Source organism: Microplitis mediator, chromosome 4 (assembly GCF_029852145.1).
Source record: "Microplitis mediator isolate UGA2020A chromosome 4, iyMicMedi2.1, whole genome shotgun sequence".
Classification (NCBI taxonomy): Eukaryota; Metazoa; Arthropoda; class Insecta; order Hymenoptera; family Braconidae; genus Microplitis; species Microplitis mediator.
In genome coordinates, this window is record NC_079972.1 from 13,032,472 (window position 1) to 13,054,906 (window position 22,435).

The window sequence follows — 22,435 nt, forward strand, 5'->3', positions numbered from 1 at the left end:
AGTACATATTTTTTTTTTTTTTTTTGTAATTTATTTGTTGAAACAAAAATCCAAAAATTTTTAATTATCTGCTAACTTCAGTATCATTTCCTTGCCCCAAGAAAATTTTTCCATACCCTGAGAAATTTTTTGCATTATGAATTGAAAACGAAAATTTTCTGGGGTAAGAAAAAATTTTTGGAAGTAAAAAAAAATTTAATGAGCCAAGAAATTTTTTCAAGTCTAATAAAATTTTTATTTTCATTTCAGAATAAAAAATTTTTCTTACGCAAAAAAATACTTTTTTTTGCGTAGATTTTTTAAAGCTCAAAATTAAAAAAAAACGTGAAAGCCTAAGGGCGTTTAATTTAAATTACGCCCTTACAGTTTTCAAATTTCTTTTAAAATTTTGAGCTTTAAAATCTCCAAAACGATTGATAATAAAAAAAATCCTAATCCTTTTTGGCTTCAGGATTCTAAAGTCAAAAGGGCGTAAAAAATATGAGTCCTTTTGTAATTAGTAACGCGATATATTAGTATTTAATATAGACAGTAGTAATTGTGTTAGTTACCGATATATTTATATATATCAGAGTATACATGCGTATACGGAAGTACTCTTAAATAATAAATTAAAGCCTTGATATTATATTAATATTCAACATTAATATTAAATTATATATTTATCAAGTACTCTCGAGTTAACGAGACTAATCACACTTGCATTAAATGTTTTATTTATTTTCATACCTCATAAATTACACACGATTTATGTCACTTTACTCGCTACCGATAACGACTCGCGGAAATGCATTTTTTTTTTTTTTATTATTATTTTTAAATGCTTAGTCGGATATTGGCTCTTGGAATAAGCATTGGATAGCTTTCCAAGATTTAAGTAGCACAACTTTGTAATAAATCTATCGGTCATTACTATTTTATTATTATTATTAACATCAGAGCGCATTAGCGCAGTAATATAATTAAATTAATTACTATTTTAAAGTTTTTTTAATGGAGTAGGATTTAATAATTTATTAATTAATGGCATTGATTACAAATAATTTTATTAATGATTTTACAGCCTCATTATTACTATTTATTCATATATTTTTTCTGGATATAATTGATAAAGAAAATGAATAAGGAGGAGGCAGAGGTTTAAAATAAAATATAATAGATGATAGAATAAGAATTTGATTTTTATGAATAAAAATAGAGGACGCGCAGGACAGAGAATGGAAGTATAAGCAGACTTTCACCGAATCAATAAGTGAGATTCGGCGAATTGTGGATTTATCCAACACCGTGCGCGAGAGTATGGACAATTATTAAATATATATTTGATTATCACTCGACAACCACAACGACCGTATTAATTTATATATATTTTAACCCACGATTTCGACCGTGGAATTTTTTTTTTTTTTTTTTAATACAAATAAAAAACCATAGGCTGATATTGTCAGTAGATTATATTATATATATTATATACAAACAAGTACGTAGTTGATATCTGTAATTATTTATATTTTGGCGGCTGTTTTCATGCAACATTCAGTGTTAAAAATTTACAGGCATAAGGGATAGGAAAGTTGGTTAATTATTAATATTTTTGATAAAATTTTTAATGTATAATATCAATATATATATTTATTTAAAAATTTCATCAACATTTTTTGTATTATTTATTTAATTAAAAATGATACTGAAGTTAGCCGACGTTTAATAATTTTTGAAATTTATTTTAAACGATAAATTGGAAAAAAAAAATATTTTAAAAAATTGCACCTGTAGTTTTTTAAATTTTCTACATGTGCGTATTTTTAGATTTTTTTTTTTTTTGTGATTTATTTTTTGAAAAAAATTTTTAATTGTCATGGAACTTCAGGATCATTAATAAAAATATAATTATGCTAAAATTTCGTTTTTCTATTAATGCTAGTTAGTAATTATATTTAATTATTATATATTATATTTGAAATATATAAAAGCGAAATGGTAGCAGAAGAGTTAATGTGAAGAAAAAAAAAGTGGCAGAGAAATATAGAGTAAAAAAAAAATTAAATAGATAAATAAATAAAGAAAAAAAAAGGCAGCTCTTAAGTATTATAACTAAACCCGTTTGAGTGTTATATTATTCGATTAGCGTGTGTTTGAGATAATTCTAGCATGCATAGGCTACTACCACGTACTAAAGGGGGAATACGAAAGCTATGAGTGGCTAATTATCGTGGCTGGACATTACGAACAAGTAATTTAATAATTAAATAAAATAAAGAGAGAAAAAAGTTAATCAATATAAATATATATATCCGACTTTATATATATATATATCCTACACACTGAAAATATACATCTAGTGTATACGTAAATATTAGGGGTGTGCGAATATAAAGATTAGAATTTCGAATAAAATAATTCGAAAAATTTCGAAGGACTCTACAATTTTCGAATTGTCAAAAAGTTTTGAATTATTTGTTTCTTCAAATTTATTTAATCGAATCGTGTAAATTCTGATCAGCTTTCAAATATTAATTTTTGTTTAATAGAGAGCTTAATTTGGAATGTCAATGTAGCAGACATCAGACAAATTTAAAATTATTAATAAGTCGAGTAGACAATTAATAAAATAAAATTTTGAAAAAATGCGCATTAAAAAAATTTTGAAATCAACAAATGCATTTTTTGTAAATGTTTTTTTTTAATTATTTATTCTATTTATTTATAATTTTAAATTTGTCTGGCGTCTGCTACATTCACACTCGTAATTTTCAAAATGGATAGAGCTCAGATAAAAATTTGAATCACTAGAAAAAAAGTTACAATATCGTCGCTAAAAATAAAATTATTAAATTTATGGATAAATCGAAAATGTTCTAGTCCGAAAACTTACAAATTCGAAAAAATTCATGTACCTGAAGATCGGAACGTTTTTCACTCAACGAAAATAAAAAAAATTTATGTAATTTTACTGCTTAAAAGCGACGTGAGGGGTAATTTGGACCGATTGCAATTTACGTTTGACATACTAGTAATACGAAACATTTCCAAAATCTAGATCCAGTAGATTCTTTACTTTTTTTATTTTCATTCCCCGAAAACGTTCCAATCATTTACATAAAAATTCGGTTCGATTGACTGCAAATAATTCGTAAGCTCGAGATATTCGCACATCCCTAGTATAAAATTTATCATAAAAATCTATTTTACTTGACTTTACTTTATTCAATAAATAAATATATTTATTTATTTATTATTAAATAATTATCTTTGTAATTATGTACACAGCGACGTACACGATTATTCATCGGAAATTATATGAACGTCAGTGCACCGTTAAATTAACATAAATCAACATATAAATCACTGAGTCGTTCATCCAAGTTCCTCTAGAATAATCAATTTATTTTTCCATATAAAAAAAAACATATGCCGAAATTATTACTATTGTTATTATTATTTAAAGGGATTTCGAATAAATAAACTCATGATTAAAAGTCATTTCAAGTATTTACCGATTATTTAAAATCTTTAATTGCAATTATTATTGTTATTGTTGTTGTTATTATTTTTAAAAATATTTTATCGAGAGACAACTAAGTATCGTAATAATATGGAATAATAAAAATGACTTACGAGAGTATCTTAGGAATCTTTCTTGTAGGAACTGTTGTAACTACTTGGCCCCACACTAACGTACCAATTCCGAAGAATATGCACCACAACCATTGCTCTAGAGTTAGAGCTTTTGTGCTGAATGCCATCTTTCCATACTGAATGATAACAACCTAAAGTAGGAATAAAAAAAAACATATTCATTAATTGTCGGCTGTGGGAATTAGATTTGAATTTAAATGTTCTCAATATTTTTCAAAATTATAAACAGACATCGAGACTTCTGATAAACTTACAATAGACATTGAGATAAAAAATGAGAGCAAAATTATTTATTAATTTTAAAATTTATTGTAGAAAAAATGAAATAAATTTATGAAAAATTGACGGGGATATTTAAGGAGTGAACTTACTTGGGATAACATTGTCCCGATCCAAATAGAGTAGAAGATGGGGTTGGTGAATATTCCCTGGAAGACATTACGCTGACCGTGAATTTTCCTCGCGTTGAATTCGTTGAAGAGGGTCATCATGACAAAGGTATTGAAAATTATCGTAAAGTGTTGGGTTGGTGCACCACCGCCTTTTTCAGCAACACCTAGACCAGTGGGTATATCGAGCATCTTGTCACCTGGTGTAAAATATAAAAGTTTATAAATAAAATAAAACGACAAGTAAATATTTAATTAAATATAATAATTTACCGGCAAAGAGAAGCGTAAAAATAACAGTCAGTTGATAAATAGCTTGGCCCAGAATATTTTTCATCATTGTCCTGGAAATAAGCGGCTTCGTACGCCCGTAGGGTTTACGAAGCAAAAGATCCGGTGTAGGTAATTCGGTAGCCAGAGCAAGTGACGCGAGTGTGTCCATAATTAAATTAACCCACAACATTTGGACCGCTCTGAGAGGTGAATCTTGGACAGCACAAGCACCAATGAATGCAACAATAACAGCGACAATGTTTACTGTCAATTGAAATTGCAAAAATTTAGCTATACTGTCGTATACATTTCTGCCCCACATCACGGCTTTAACAATTGACGAGAAGTTGTCGTCTGTTAATATAATATCGGAAGCTTCTTTAGCAACATCTGTACCAGCTATACCCATCGCGAAACCAACGTCGGCTTTTTTTAACGCCGGTCCATCATTAGTACCGTCGCCCGTGACAGCGACAACCTCGCGTGAGACTGAACAAGTACTATCGATAATACCTTTTACCAAAGTATACTTATCGGTGGGTGATGAACGTGCCAGTACCCTTAATTTTGGCCAAACTTTGTCCAGTAAGTGCTGTTGAACTTCACCATTACTGTCTCTTATTCGCCTGTTGAACTCTTTACCCTCGAGTATAAGAAAATCTTCATTTGGTTTAAATATACCACATTTCAATGCTATTGATCTTGCGGTATTTATATTGTCACCCGTGACCATACGTACTGTTATACCAGCTTTTTGACATTTTCTTATTGCCTCTGGTACTTCTGGTCTTACGGGATCCTCAATACCAACGATACACAAACACGTCAAATTATTAACAATATTTTCTTCGTCTTCCCAATTGGGCTCACCCTCACTGTGTACTTGATTTATTTCAGCTTTCCCGGGTACAAAATCGCGGTATGCTATTGAAATAGTACGCAATCCGTCACACGCCATTGGCTCAATAACATTTTTAACCAGACGATCTTGCATTTCACGGGTGAACTTTTCCAAATGTCCGTCGCGACCGTAAATAAAGGCACATCTACAAAAAATATATACATATATATACATAACAACAGCTATTACTTATAACTATGACGAGGGCCAGGATTTTTGCGTTAATTTAAAAATAATTAATAATTAGTGGTGTGAAATTTTTTATACTACGGGGAAAATATTGGTCTTATTAAAAAATTTTTCAAACAAAAGTTGTAGGAAATTCAATTTTCTAAAAAAAATGTCTCTTATAATTTTTCCGTGGGACTAGTAAGAAAGCAGTAGTTTCAAAATTAAGATTTTCATAACTAACAAATTTTGAATCATTCATTATGAATCTTAATTTTTGAATTGCAGTGAAAATATTGGTCGTACTAAAAAATTTTTTGAACAAAAGTTATAGGAAATTCAATTTGCTAAAAAAAATGTCTCTTATAATTTTTTCTTAGGACTAGTAAGAAAGCCGTAGTTTCAAAATTAAGATTTTCATAATTAACAAAATTTTGAATCAGTCATTATGAATCTTAATTTTTTAATTGCAATGAAAATATTGGTTTTATGAAAAAATTTTTCAAACAAAAGTTGTAGGAAATTCAATTTTATAAAAAAAATGTCTCTTATAATTTTTCTTTAGGACTAGTAAGAAAGCCGTAGTTTCAAAATTAAGATTTTGATAACTAACAAAATTTTGAATCACTCATTATGAATCTTAATTTTTGCATTGCAGTGAAAATATTGATCGTATAAGAAAATCATAAGAGACATTTTTTTAATAAAATTAAATTTCCTGCAACTTTTGTTCGAAAACTTTTTTACTAAGACCGATATTTTCTCGTAATATCAAAAATTTGAACTACTCATTTAAAAAATAAGGCAAAAATCTTGTCCCTACTTATGACATAAAAATAACCCAAAGAAATTACTTCTTCATGATGATCTCGGAAGCACCCTTGGTAAAAAGCCTGTAACCGCCGCCGGGTCTTGGAACAACAGTAGACATACTTTTTCTAACACTGTTAAATGTGTATACACGCGTAAATGTTTCCTCTGGTTGATCATCCCGTACCGTTTGATAATTCTGGCCCATTGCCAGTACAAATCCAAGTAAGGCACATTCGGTTTTGTTGCCGACCTGCATCGGTAGCTCGGTGGGATCTTGCGAGGGCATTATTCTGGACGTGTAAGCCGAGTTAATAGAAATTGATTGTACAATTAAATTTCCAACGTGACTCGGTAAATCAGAAAACGGCGGTATTGTTTTGCTGAGCTTCTCGCATATGTACGACTGGACAACAGTCATACGATTTGTCGTAAGAGTACCCGTTTTGTCGGAGCAAATCGCTGTTGCATTACCCATCGTCTCACAGGCGTCCAGATGCCGTACCAAGTTGTTGTCTTTCATCATTTTCTGTTACCAAATAATCCGACATTAGACAATTTACTTAACAATCAACGTCCAAGTGGAGCTTCGAGTTTACTCATTACTTATCTACCAGAAGCTTTCATTGCTCTTCTGTCTACTGAATAAGTAATTTATTTACTGAAACGCTTTTCTTGTAGCGAAAGTTTACTTTTAAATATTTATTAATACGTTCATAGAAAACTCAAAGCTCGGGCACCGATAAGACATTGATTTTAAATAAAGTTAAGTAATTTTACTATCGCATGCAATTTTTAGTTGATAAGTAATTTAAAAAAAATAATAACCTTGACCGAGTAGGCAAGAGATAACGTAACGGCGAGTGGAAGACCTTCCGGTACAGCAACCACAAGCACGGTAACACCAATGATCAAGTGTCGTATAAAATTATTTATGTATACACTACTCCATGCCGCTTTTTGAATGTAAAACTTCTTAACGGAAAATTGTACAATTAAAATAATAACTGTCAGGACAGCAATTGTTGATCCGGCATATCCAATTTGAATTGCAAGTTTTGTTAACTTGGCTTGTAATACACTTTTTTCTTTTTTTCCATCAGCATGTCCACCGCCACCTGATGGGGCCGCGTGATTTTCTCCGTCATGTTGTTTTACACTTCCGCCGCTTCCTGGGTGACTATTGCCCGTGATCTCTCCGGCTTCGTCTCCTATTTTTTTTATATTTATATTTTAAATTAAAAGAAAAAAATAAAAAAACGTTAGTTCAGACTTTTGTCTCTGGGAAAATAATTATAAAAATAGAGAATTAAAAATAAGAATAAAAGAAAAGGGCTGACTTTTTTGTTGTTTCAAAGTTTCACGGTTTGCTTTAGTTGTCCGCGTGTCATTCACATTTTGCTGTAAAGCGGCTGGTTGTTCTTATAACTGTCAAGTAGGATAATTTAACTATACACTACTCTTGAACTAGAGGTAAATAAAAAATAATAATAGGAATAGTTGTAACAAATAATAATGAAAACCTTGAAACTTTGAATTCTCTCTACGTCATTAGTATTCGTTAGTTTTAAAACGAGTTTAAAAATAAATAACACGGGTTCAGGGCTCGATTGGTAATTCAAAATAAATTATTAGTTAAAGTAGCTCTTAGGTTGACAATAAAAACTTTTAAAAACGTAACTAAATAATATATAAAATACGACATTATTATTTTTAAAAATAAGGAACGGACGAAAAAAACGAACAGTGTTAGGTATAAACATATTTAAGTGGTAACTATATATATTTATATATTTATGAACTGCATTATCTATGTAGCAAACAGGAAGTCAATCATAAAATGCAGAGGGAGGAAAAAATATCTCGAACATTTAGATTTTTTTAGATTTTTTTTTTTAAATGAATATTTTGTTGAGTGCAAGAAAAAAATCACCACAAATGGTACATACACCCAGTGATATTTGTACATATTGATGTAAGAGGTTTATCTAATTTATGAACAAAAGAAAGAATAAACCAACATACATATAAATGATGTAACAAATAAAATGATTTGTTTCGTACGTAATATTGGGGGTGTGAATGAGTCTAATGTGGCATGTAGAGTTTTGTTTTAAAAATTTCTTTCTTTTAAATAAATAATTTCATTAATATTTACATTTGCTATATACTTTTTTAAAAATAACCGGTTATTGAAGTAAATTCGACAGTAAGAAGAGACCCAGTACCCGATCAGGGAACTAGTACCCGATCAATCCATGTACTTGTATGTCTGTTAGATAAAAGATCTAGTACTAAATCAGAGAACTAGTACCCGATCAGAACTAGTACCCGATCAAGAAACTACACGGAGAGAAATGTCAAGTAAATATGCCTATGCAGCATAGTAATAATTACATTACTCTATAGTTTGTGTCATGCCGCTCTTATGTGACTGCTTATACAAACTATAGAGTAATTTAATTATTACTATGCTGCCATAGGCATATTTACTTGACATTTCTCTCCGTGTAGTACCCGATCAGGGAACTAGAGCAGTGTTACAATTCTACTCACAACATCTCTACTCAAGGGAAGTAGCTACAACTCTACTCACTCACAACTTTACTGAGCTTCAACTCTACTCACAAAGAATTGCTATTTTACCGATAGGCTAAAATACGTAAGTAGAGTTGAAGCTGAGTAAAGTTGTGAGTGAGTAGAGTTGTAGCTACTTCCCTTGAGTAGAATTGTAACACTGCCAAAACTAGTACCCGATTAGGAAACTAGTACCCAATCACTCCATGTACTTGTATGTCTATTAGATAAAAGACCTAGTACTTAATCAGGGAACTAGTACTCGATCACTTCATGTACTTGTATGTGTATTAGGTAACAGATCTAGTACTTAGTCAAGGAACTAGTACCCGATCAGGGAACTAGTCCTCGATCACTTCATTTACTTGTATGTCTATTAGGTAACAGATCTAGTACTTAGTCAGGGAACTAGTACCCGATCGGGGAACTATTATCTGATCAGTGAACTAGTACTCAATCACTCATATATTTGTACATGTATATTTACTAAATTTAATTAAATATAAATATACAAATACATGAAGTGATCGTGTACTAGTTCCCTGATCGGGTACTGGGTCTCTTACTTTCTATATATAAAATACGTGGCTAAATTTAATAGAGTTGAATTAAAAAGTTTTCGAATTTAAATTAAAAAAAAAAATAGAATGTAATTATTAATCACCTGGGAGAGACTTCTTCTTCCGCTGCTTTTTAGCTTCTAGACAACAAAATCACATGCAAAAACAAAAAATTCATTAGCAACGTTTTGGTCAGCTTAAAAACATTGACTATCAGTAATTTTTTTTTTCTTTGATTAGAAAATTTCTTTTGTCAATTAAATGTTATTATAGTTAATAATTATTTATTTAAATAGATTAGTTTGGTCTTTAATTAGTCGTAATAGCTGATGTGAAAGTTGAATTTTTTTTTTTTCTTTTTCTGAACAGAGGAGCAACAATGAACAGATGGCGAGGCTGATGAACAGCTTGAGAATTGCTATTATTAGCGTTTTAAGTGAATCAGCTTATGATAATAATAAGTATAATGTATTTTAAAAAATATATAAATAAAATAGACAAAAACAAAGTGATAAATGATTTAAAAAATATATAAATAAATAAATGATAAATAGATTGATTTTGAAACTGTCCGATAGGAAATTAAGTCAGTGCAATTTATCACAGGGACATTGATAATATAATAATATATAATATATATAGATATTAATCATCATTGATTTTGTGATACTGTAATTCAAATTTAAATTTATTTTAAATTCTCATGATATTCCGGCCGTAAATTATAAAAATTTATAAGTTTATGTGGCTAAATATTGTGTTGCTGATGTAAACGTGAATTGACAGTAAGAATGTTGATAAATAAAAAATATAGGTGTGTAATGAATACAATGAATTATTTAAAATTAAAAAAAAAATAATAGCACTAACATAATATCACTAACAAATAAAATAAATTTAATTAAAGCATTTGCCTGTAGTAATTAATAAATAATAAAACTCGTAGACTCGAACAAGTCAAGGATAACTCAGGCATAAAAAAAAGTTGTATATTAAATTCACTAAAAGAATATTAAATGCAATAGTAGCATGCTTTAAAAATATGGTTATCATAATCAACGTAAATTCAATATATCCCGAGCTCGTTATTTTATAAATAATAAATAATAATTAATTATATTATTAATTATTAGTTTAGTGTCCACTAAAATAATAACATAATATTTAAATAAAATACTAAAATCCATGCGTCCATTGGTTGTTCCATACGTCAGATCTCAGCAGTTTTCATGCCGTAATAAAATTAAATGTCCGCTACTTAATCGTATGATTTATAATTATAATTATAAATAAAAAAGTTGTAATTAAAGTTGTGGTAAAATAATTTTACGTAAAAAGTAGCGGGCAAAGAGGCAAGCAAACCTGGTTTATATATTTAATAATAATAATGATAAAAGAGGGCAGCCTTTGTACGTTTGAAGTACAAAAGCAAGTGTCATACCTTTCTTCATCTTCTTAATTTCCTGCTCCTGTTGATCAACAGCAGCACCAAGCAACGTGAAGATAATACCAGCCTGTGAATTAACACCCACAGCTGTCACGAGCATTTTTCCTGAGCCCTCCATCACGTGTGTACCAGATAGCACCATCGGGTCAAAGGCTTCGCCTTTTTTAACGTGATCCGATTCACCAGTCAAACTTGACTCGTCGACCTTTAGATCATTACTCTGTATCAGAAGACCATCCGCCGGTAGCAAATCTCCATATTTTATCTGTTTATAATTAATACAACTTTTTATTAGCGATCTGTAGTTAATAATAAATTACCAGCTGTCCGTCACAAGTTAAATCCGTGGGTTTTAAATAATTTATATTTTATATACCTGACAAATATCGCCCACCACGATATCAGATACGGAAATTTGCTTGACTTCTGCTTGTCTTATAACAGCAAATTTATGTTCACCCTCTATCCTATTTTGTAAACCCCGAAACTGCCTTTCTTTTGAGTAATCATTAAATGCTGTAACTAACACAACCACAACTACGGATATTAAAATAGCAAGACCTTCAATCCAACCGTATTTAGCTTCGTCTTCATCTAATTTAACATCATCTGTTGATTGGTAAATAATTTAAATAAATAAATATGCGATACTATTTAATAATTGAAAGTTAAGTAAAGTATTGGCAGACGTACCGTCGTTCTTTTGAGGCGCTGGGTGATAAAAGCTAAGACCTAACGAAACCAACGCAGCTATTTCAAGGATTATCAAAGTAACATCTTGGAGAGCTTCCCACACTAACGTGAGAAATGTTTTAGGTGGTTTTGGAGGTATCATGTTGGAACCAAATGTGTCTCGCCTGTGTTGCATGTCCGCCGATGATCCACTGAGACCTGACAAGCAAATAAACAATTAATTGCATTAACTGTCGACTCTTAGCGACGATAATATAAAACTAACTGGCCGTTCTGACAGTGCCTCTAATTTTTAAAAAAGACAGCGGAATTGCAATTTTGCCGATAGATTTTTTAAAAAATTACTTACAGTTGACGTCAATTAGGAGTTGAAAGAAATTTTGGCTTACAAAATTTGACATTAAGATTTTATGAAAATTTATGTGACAAATTCTGTTTGACTCCTAATTGATAACTGTAATTAAATTTTTTTAAATCTATACCCCGGCAACAGAAGTGCTCCCACTTTTTGAAAATTAATTTTAAAATAGACAGCGGAGATGCAATTTTACCGAGATAGATTTTTTCAAAAATTACTTACAGTTGACATCAATTAGGAGTTGGAAGAAATTTTGACTTATAAAATTTGGCATTAAGATTTTACTAAAATTTATGTGGCAAATTCTGTTTGACTCCTAATAGATAACTATTGTAGTTAATTTTTTTTAAATTTATATGCCGGCAACAGAAGTGTTCCCACTTTTTAAAAATTAATTTTAAAAAAGACAGTGGAGATAAACTTGTACCGAGATATAGATTTTTTTAAAAATTACTTACAGTTGACATTAATTAGGAGTTGAAAGAAATTTTGGCTTACAAAATTTGACATTAAGATTTTACTAAAATTTATGTGACAAATTCTGTTTGACTCCTAGTTGATAATAACTGTAATTAATTTTTTAAAATCTATATGGGGCAACAGAAGTGCCCCCACTTTTTTAAAATTAATTTAAAAAAAGACAACTTGAAATTTTATCGAGATCAAACTTTTCTTTAATCACTTGACAAAATTTGAATACTTTGACAGTTCAAGGTCATCGAATATTTAAAAAAAGTCCACACTATTCTGAATGCCCTTAGAACAAAAGTAAATTTTCCAAAACTCACCATCGCTCGGCGAGGTGTACAACTTTTTGCATATTTCCTGCACACCACCGAGAGCGTTTATTTTGTTAACACCCTCGCGCCCTCGGTGCTCCATGAGCTCTCGTAGCTGTTTGAGAGTGATCCCATATTGGGCCGGTCTTCCGTCTATCGTCGCCATCTTCGAGTATTTAAATCCACCAAGTGCTTTCCGTTTCTACTGATGATTGTGATAATCACAGTAGTCTTACTTGGCAATAAATGCCAGCTCTATGTTACGGTCTCCAAAGCCAAGGAGGCTATTTTATCTGTACTTCCTTGAGCTCCGAGATGTCGGAATTCCACCAGCTGAAATAATTCAAATAAATATTCAAATTATTTACCCAGTTAATTATTTGTTAGACATTTTTAAATATTTACTTAGAAAATTAATTTAAATTACTTATAATAACAATAAAATATACCCGGCGAGTGATTTTTAGGTTATGTTCAACTCGGTCTAGCCTCAAAATTCACAATATTTTAATCACTTAGTCACCAGCACACGCAATTATTAATAATAATAAAAAAAAAAAAAATGTATCCACTATCGCTAAGTAAAAAACGTTCAATGACCGCTCCAAATATACCAGTTGTAAAAAGTAATTGTTCGTTATTACAATAAGTTATTATTTGTACAACCGGTGCGATAAATTTTATTACATATGTATATATGTATATATATATATATTTATATGTGTATAAATAATTGTTAATACAAATAATATTTTTTTAACTCACCACCAAAGTACTGCAATGTTAAGCAAAGTATAATTTTTTAAATTTTATATATATGTATATGTATATATATATGTATATATATAAAAATAAAAATAACGGAACAGAGGACGATGTATTAGGGTGTAAATTATTATATGTTGTGGCGGCATTTAGTTCCGCATGGTTTCACCGGTTACTCCAATCAGAAGGTTTCCTGCTCATATACAGTATATATGTATATATATATATATATATATATGTATACATATAAATAACTATATCGTCTATTGTATGTATATTTTATGTAAATAAATTTTATTATTTACTAATGTAATTTAATCACACAAGTAGTTGTTATCACTAACAATTATCTATATATATATATATATATGTATATATGTATATATAAATATATGAGTCCATATGATGTGACTCACAATCAGACGACTTTATTTCCTATACATCTATTGATATTTTGAAATAAAATTTCCATGTATTGGACTCAATACAATAAAAAATGATTCATATATTTATATATATACATATATATTATATGTTTGTATGATATGTGTTGCTTAGTATCGTGATAATGATTTTAATCCTGTAATGTTACTCCCTCTGGTCGAATAAATGACAACTACGAAAAATACTTTTGAATATCAGTACAAGATCATAAAAAAATTTTGAATATTTAAATTTAATTGATGATTTAAAAAAATGATTAATTTATTGACGAGTTGGAATTACTGTGAATTAATTTATTTATTTATTTATAAAACTATTAAAAAATAAAAATCGTGACTAATTGCCATACTCGTGCGTCATTCAAGGTAACTTTTTTTTTCCGCGTTATCTAATTTATGTATAACGTAATGTAATATTTGTATTGGTTTATATATATGTATACATATATAGAAATAAATATTATTAAAAAATAATGAAACTGATTATGGAGACTAGAGACAAAACTACGGCTAGAAAAATGTTTAAAAACTAATCTAATAATACTTGCTACACTTTATTGTTGTTACTGCTGTTACTTTCATTCATAATTATATTTACACACTTCATTCAGCATTGATTTGTTTGTAGTTGGTTTAATTGTGTCACGTGTGAGGACCTTCGCACATTGATAATATTTTATTTCCTTTTTTTTTTCAAATTTTTTTACCATTACTATTAACTGTGACTAGTATCCCTGATTAAACAACTGAATTCGATCGAATTAAACAGAATTAAATTTTTAATTTCATTTAATTCAGATAAATTCTGTTAATTCGGTACCTAACTTGAAAATGAATTCTGTATAATTCGGCAGGAAAACTAGAATTTGTCAAAATTAAAACGAATTTAAATAATTCTATTCGGTTTAATTCTGATTAATTCTCCAATTTCTGGTTCTGAATCCGAATCAAACTGAATTAAAACGAATTTTAAATTTTTAAATCGGTTTTATTCTGTTTAATTCAAATTCAAATTTTCAATTCAGTTGAATTCTGCAGAATTCGACAGAATATATAAGAATTAAAATTTTTAATTCGCTCGAATTCAGTTGTTTAATCAGGGATATGTGATATATTTAAAAATATATGAGTAATATTAAATGTAAAATTATTTGACTCACAAATCCGCGGGAATTTTTAAATATTTTTCACACGAAACCTTTAAATTCCATAAACGTCACATGAAAACTTAACATCATTTTGAATTGCAATTTCGATATACATTTTAAACTAGTATATATTTATATACATATAAATATGTATATAATGGACACTATTTAATAACTGCTGTTTGTAAAATTATTTAATAACTGAGTACTTTGGACGACACAAACTCCGGAGGTTTAATTTAAATAACAAAATATAAATAATTACTGATAAATTTCGAAGTAAGAAAAATAAAATAAAAAAAATTGAGACTGGGAGAGATAAAAAATGGAGAGGAAGAGAGGGAGAGACTGGATGAGGGAATGGGTGATAAAAAATTACAGTGGAGTAGAATTGTATTGAGCTGAGTGGGATACACGCCAACACTGACACGGATATTGGATGATATGAGAAGATTGACGATTGAAGAACTTGAGAGTAACGAGCGACGAGTGATGACGCGAGCGTACTGTGAAAAATCGACCCAAGGAAATCTTTACGTTTCATGTTATATAGAATCTAAATCATCACGCATCCAGCAACACCACTACCACAAATATATATATATCAATGTTTATCTTTATATCTATAGATATCGGGTTATCCATTTATGTAATTTATATATATAGCTATAGATATGTACATATATATTTAATATTTAATGGTTTATTTTATCCATTTGACCGACATAGTAGAGTATTTGTGCTACGATAAGCTCCCCTCTGCTGGTTTGCTAGTGTGCCACGTCCACGTCTTATAAGACAGTCCTCTTATCGATCAGTTATCTCGCCGATGAAACGAGTCAATCAACATTCTCGATTCATTAACAACTTGATAAATCCTCATACTTAAACTCAAATTAATATTTAATTACGGACAAAAAAAAATTGATAATATTTATTTAGATCAACAAAAATATTTCGTATCGACTAAAAAAATCGTATCACACTCGATACCGATGATATTTAATAAGTAGGGGAAGGGAGGGGGGGGGGGCAAAAGGGGGTAGGGTAGGCAAAACGGGATACCCTCAAAATTTGATAAAAAAAAATTTAATATTTTAAATGGTTTTTAAACATTCCAAAATCACTTCTGTAAATATAATTAGGCGTTACTTTGAATTTTTTTTTGGTAAACTTTTTCAAAAATCAATTGTCAGTTGCAAAATATTAATGACTTTTGTTTTATGATAAAAACTATTAAAAATTTTTTTTCTTCTTTTGTATCCAATAAATATGTAAAATATAATTTTTCTTCATGTAAATTACTTACAAAAAATTCAACTTAATCAAATTCTTTTAAAATCCAGAAATTTTTTTTTTTTACTTTTTTTAGGGGGTACCCTTTTTTTTCACCGGTAACTAAAAATTTCTTCTATTTACTTTGAATATCATTAAAAAAAAAAAGATTTAGCGTATTTGAGTCCTCGAAAACTTGGTATTTTCTTAGTACCCCCCTTTGCCCTTCCCTCCCCTATATATAAATTACAAGAATTTTTTTTTCAAGTACGAAAAAAAAAATTAAATTCCACTGGCAGTAAATATCAATATAAAAAAATCAGTTAAAATGTCACGTACAGACGGTTGTCGGTTACATTGACAGTATTAAATGAGCGCAATTACACTTCCGGAGACTGGTGGTATGATTTTATTGTAACGATACGTGGCACGCAAAACACCTAAGGACTTATTTAACAAACGGACGTGGGTAGACTTAGCGACTCTTTTCTATTTACTTGTACTCTAACGCGGGTTCATTCTCGCTTACAATCACAGTCTTTAGACTTTCAACCGACAGATATAGAGTTATGTGCTGAGTTGTACCAATAGAAATAGTAATGGTATAATAGTCAGTTACAGCCATCAGATTGGATATTAAACGCCGGCTTCTACACAGGCGTTACGTGATTTTCAATTAGATTGCGAGCACTTGCGTTAATTCAATTCAATTATATGCCCACTATTTTTTTTTTATTCTTATTGAATATTTTACTCCTCTTGTCATTTATTATTAAAAACTTTCGTATTATCAAAGTACTGTAGAGTTTTTAAAAATACCGCGCGTATGAACGAGTGTACGGACAAGTTTTGTGAGTTATGACAACGCGGGTAATCGTTGATATGTTTTTGTCATTGAGAAAATATCGTTAGCATACTAGTTGAGGATGGCTTTCATATATATGTACATATTATAGATATATAATACGTAATATTTATACGAAACAATGAAGTTAAAAATAAATAAAAATACAAATAATATTTATAAGAAATCATCCGCACAATTAAATTTTTTAATAACAATTATACTTGACACATACACAACTACTGTAGTCTGATCGACCTCATTCGTACATACACCACAAAACTCTTTGTTATCAATTTTCGAGATAGCAAGGAGCAAAATTAATTGCTACATAAATATATAAAAGCGACAAAACAAATTTATCAGTAAGCTTTGACGTCAATTGGTTAAGAATACAACGGCATGACAATCAAAGTAATTTCTGTGCACTGCTTTTGGCCGTGATTATAAACCATTTCTCATTCTCCTTCTTTTTTTCTTTTTTTTTTTTTGACTTAATTTTATTTAGCCGGCTCTGCTCTGGCCTATTTATTGTTACGCCATTAGACGACCCTCGAGTATGTAAAATAAATTATTTTTCCTCGGTTGAGTTGCTGATAATGGAAATTATACAGAAAAGATAAAAAGATAAATAGTTTTAGGAAGTGATGTGAGTAAAAGGGCACGCGAGCTGGGAATTTAGGTGGCGAGTCATGTTTCACTTAATCGGAGAGAAAGATAAAGTTAATAAAGATGTAGATCAAGATGAAAATTAAGATGGAGATGAAGTGTAGGTTTTATCTTGTCTGGTATCCCGGACAGAGGACGGACAATTCAACACATGACTACTAGTTTCAAAGGCTGTATCTACTAGTCATATATTTCTGTCTGTATCTACTAGTCATATATCGCCGGCTGTATCTACTAGTTATATATGTCTGTCTCCGTCTTACTCGTTGGTGTTCTCGAGGTCTGGTGATGCTCGTGAGTTCGTTGATGAGTATGTGTAGTGGCTGATACTCCCGAAATAATGTTCAGACGCGGTGGTAAAGCGCGAAAGACGTAGAGAGATGTGTTATGTGCCCAGGCATACTACGGAAAGTTAAACGTGGCTTCAGATTGACCGTCGTCGTCGTCTAAGGGTTACATAATATCCATTCCGTTGGCTTTTATTGATACCAACTCTTGCATTGATGCCGACCAGCACATAATTAAATATAAATGGATGTGTGTAGGTGAGTGCAGGCTGCCTGAGTATCAAAAAGATAAAAAAATAAAAAACACGGAAGTGTATTATTTATTGCTGAGGGATGAAAAAGCACGGAATACTCACCGGCGTGATTTTATCCGCGGGCGTGGTGTGTCCGGGCTACGAGTAAAATATATATATATATAACTATCAACTGTAGAGATAAATAAAAAATGTGTGTGTGAGAGAAAGAGAGAGAAAGAGGGTAGCTGGTCACGAGTAACAGAATCAGAATATAATATAATTCCGATGTGACATACGTCGGGAGATCTTGGGGCCGCCACCGCTCTGGCCTCTCTCTACGTTTCGATGCGCACTAAAAATAAAATCGGCTCTTCTGTACCGCGTTTCCACGCTTGGCCGTCTACTCTCCCTCCCCTCAGCACCAACTATGTCAATGTATGTGATTATATATATATATAGTGTATAAGTATGTATGAATGTATGAATATGCGTGCGTAAGCTCAGGCAAGAGCCTCGCGAATCGCTCGAGTATTTTATTATACGTTTGCAGAGAATAAGAGCGACGAGAAGAAATTCCACATACACACGCACACTTTTGTAATGCATACATATATATATTATCGTCATCAATTAAAATTACACTTACACACACACACTTGCCGCTAACTCCTCTTCCGCCTCCACCTTCCGCACAATTCCTCTTTATCCTTCGTCTTTTCCGCCACTTCCAACACCACCTTGTACTCGGCCTCACCTCCTTCTTCTTCTTCTTCAACAGCAGCCACCGTCCCTTGGACGTCCTCACGTTTTATACCGTGATCGACACATTTAAACACGTTATTTCTGCCGAGCACTCGCGCCACTATCATCAATATTAAAATTATTTATTTTTAAATCTTTAATCCCCGATCACGATTATTAAGTTTAAGTGTAACCACCCACTTAATTACACACTCATACACTAAAAATAAAAATAAATAAAATATTTATGTGTATAATAGACATGCGTATGTGTATGTCCAACAATAACAAAATAAATAAGTCAAAGTGGAATTAATGATCGGTGAAATCCAAGTACTACTTCGCTAAATTGATGTCTTCTCCAATGTCACGTCGAAGCCCATCCTAGTTCGTGCCACATTTCACTGTCCCGATGACACCACTCACGAGTACTCGTAGTCTGGTTCCATAACAACCGACTACTTCCAGCTCGAGCGATACCGCGACTGCCACCACTTCTCCTTGTGCCTCCTACTACAACAACTTCCTCTTTCTCGTCTTCTTCTTCTTCTTCTTCTTCTTTTCTACTCCAATCGAGCACTAGTGGTTTACTTACAATCGCCAAACCCGTTTCTGAAATTATACTCCACAGCAAACTCACAACTACTTTGAGTTCCTGCGCCTCAAAACACTCCCACGTCTCTCCCTCAGCTTGGGTTTCCTCAACTTGTCGAAATACCTTCAAGTCAACGCCGTTTTTCATCTATCGTACACGAGACCAGAGACCTTTTTTTATCTTCCGCTTTATATATTTTAAACATATGTAGAAATTTACAAAGGCGCGGTCAAGAGCTTTAGTCACAGCCACTGAGACTTTTACTGAACCACCAACCGAAATCACTAGATAGATATTATTTATACATGTATTTTTAACATATACATATATATATACATATATGTATATATATAAAAGTAGTAGAAAACCGTAATGAACTACGGTACCAACGAGACTGAGGTCTCCGGCGGACTGACGTTGGAGCGGCGGCCAAAAGAAGGCCGGGGCTCGAGCGCATGCGCAGAGCAAGCGCCCTTGCGGCACCCTTGTCCGACCTACCCCTTGCGCCACAAACGGTTTTCTCTCACTTTTTCTTCTAACATGGAAGCTCATATAGCAGCCCCCTTTATCCCACCTTCGCTACCCGCTTCTCCCTCACCGACTGCCGCCTCTTTCATCCCTCCCTTGCCCTCAGATACCCAACTGGGGTTACTCCTTTCTCCCTACACTATTGTACACACTGTATTATATACCATATATACATCCACATACACCCATTACACATACTTTAGTACATAAACATATATATGTGTCTTTTCGAATAGAAACTGAGTAAAATCCGGCAGAGCCGGAATAGAAACCCGCAGACTCTTCCACTTATTCAATTGCGAACCTCTGTACTGTCTGTTCTATGCCTACTATACATTACATTACTCGGCCGAGGCTTCTCCAACGTACTCATTTATTGCCGCACTTGTACGGACCTTGTACTACTGTGCCGTCTTTTAAGGTCAGATAAATAAAAATAAAAATTATATTTTTATTAATTATTGTCAGCGGGTTTTAAATTCAAATAAACGACCGCGAAAACTGGTCAGTTAATTAAATTTACAAATTGTCGCAATTAATAGCGAGGTATTATCTTTTATAATGCTGGCTCACGCATCGAGGGGATCGAGGGGAGTAATTGTGATGGCGACAAAACCTACGGGTGGTAATCAATGACTTTAACGGCGGAGTGCTGCGTTGGCTGATGATAGAGTGTATCTATACTTAATAATTGTTAGACGCAGGGACGCGTGGTTTTATAGGCATGAGGAGACAGGATCCAACGATACGATGAGTCAACTTGGAGACTATGAAGCTGTGAAGCTAAAAAGCTATACAAGCTATAAGCGAGGACTAGGTCACCGGTGACACTCTTCTGCCATCGGATTTTATCCCTATATATGAGTCGTCTTATCGGATTATCATTTTTTTTCTTTTGTTCGAGACTTGTTTTTTTTTAATTGTTATTGTTTTATATAATGGCGGAGGTATTTTGCTGCGGGAGACAATGAGCGTGCAGTCAAGATGACTAAAACTTTCGAGGGTAAAAAAAGTATGAGATAAAAGTTGATGTAATAAGTTCAAAGGGGACTTGTACTTTTTTTTATTTATCCATTTTTTTTTTTACTGCTGCTACTGCATTAATGCTCTTTCGTAAAGCGTTTGAGATTACGCCTGTTATATAAAATAGTTTTCTAATGAATTCATTCTGCTCCGTTTTTTTTCTTCTTCTTCTTCTTTTTCTTGTGTTTTAATATTTTTATTTATTTATTAATAAGACTTTTTTTTGTTGAATCTTACTTGCATATTACTGAGTAGGAAATTCAATTTTACTCAGCTCTTCACAACCGCGAATGCAAATTTAATTTAACTGTTAAATTCATACAATTTTAATTGCGAGACCACTAAAATAGACACGTTTCAAGATTTACGAGAGCACTTGAGATTTTTTTATAAATTTTATTGAAATTAGTTGGGGTAACGTGGAAAAAAATATGCGCGCACAAGTGTCGGAAAACGGAATATAAGTTTATAAGGAGGCAGAATCGGTTTTTTAAGAAATGTTTGAAAATATTTTTACGCCCATGGACAATTCGAAAAAATTTTTCCATGGGATAAAAAAAATTGGATTATTTCAAGAATTTAAAAAAAAATTTTTCAAAAATATATTTTACCTCATGCCTGCCCGTAAAAAACTCAGGGATAAAAATTTTTTTTTTATCCACAATAATTTTTTTTCAACCCCCAAAAAATTTCTGAGAAAAAAACTAAAAATCCCCAAATTTTCGTGTTCCTGAAGATCGGAAAAATACAAAATTGGAAAGTAAAAAATCTACTGGATGACTATTTTTCTGAAATCTTTCGCATTTAGATGCTGAGATATCAGCTAAAAATTTTAGGCCAACCCCAACCTCCAAAACTACTCCCTAAGTACTCGAATTACATGAATTTTTTTCATTATCATTGCGTGAAAAACGTTCCGATCTTCAGATACATAAATTTTCCACGGGTTTAGTTGATGCGCTAATTGAATAATTAACCTAGAAAATAAAACTGACCTCAAATTGAAATTTTTAGTAAATAAATAAATAAGGCCAGCAAAATTTAGAGTAATAATTTCGTTAAAACAATTTTTTTTTGTTAGTGCAATTAGTGTGGGTACCTCAGGTGAAACTTTGAACATGCAACTTTCGGATAAATTAGACAGTAGTAATGAAACTCTCGGGGTTTATTCGTGTGTAACTGTATGGGGACGAGATAGGAATGAGATGCGGTGGTGGTTTTGGAGCTTCTGGTTAACTATGGCACAGAGTTAACAATTGCATAATGTACAGCCGGTCATATATATAC

General features: G+C 31.5%; 1 protein-coding gene across 30 annotated transcripts in view; it reads right to left on the reverse strand.

Moving 5' to 3' along the window:
- Positions 1-22,435, reverse strand: part of LOC130666588 (plasma membrane calcium-transporting ATPase 2) — a 94,990-nt gene that overhangs the window by 27,318 nt on the left and 45,237 nt on the right. For 17 of the 30 annotated variants that reach the window (XM_057467724.1, XM_057467722.1, XM_057467714.1 and 14 more), the window contains one exon: positions 12,779-12,927. Coding sequence is in view for 13 of the 30 variants with exons in the window: in XM_057467730.1 (XP_057323713.1) it covers positions 3,619-3,770; positions 4,011-4,228; positions 4,302-5,347; positions 6,225-6,709; positions 7,009-7,391; positions 9,422-9,457; positions 10,759-11,029; positions 11,141-11,373; positions 11,458-11,655; positions 12,604-12,760 (3,179 nt within the window). In the remaining 17 variants the exon portion in view is untranslated. Of the gene's footprint in view, positions 1-3,618; positions 3,771-4,010; positions 4,229-4,301; positions 5,348-6,224; positions 6,710-7,008; positions 7,392-9,421; positions 9,458-10,758; positions 11,030-11,140; positions 11,374-11,457; positions 11,656-12,603; positions 12,928-13,359; positions 13,488-18,907; positions 20,014-22,435 lie in introns of those variants that run through there. The other 13 variants (XM_057467735.1, XM_057467736.1, XM_057467738.1 and 10 more) reach the window with 4 other exon arrangements.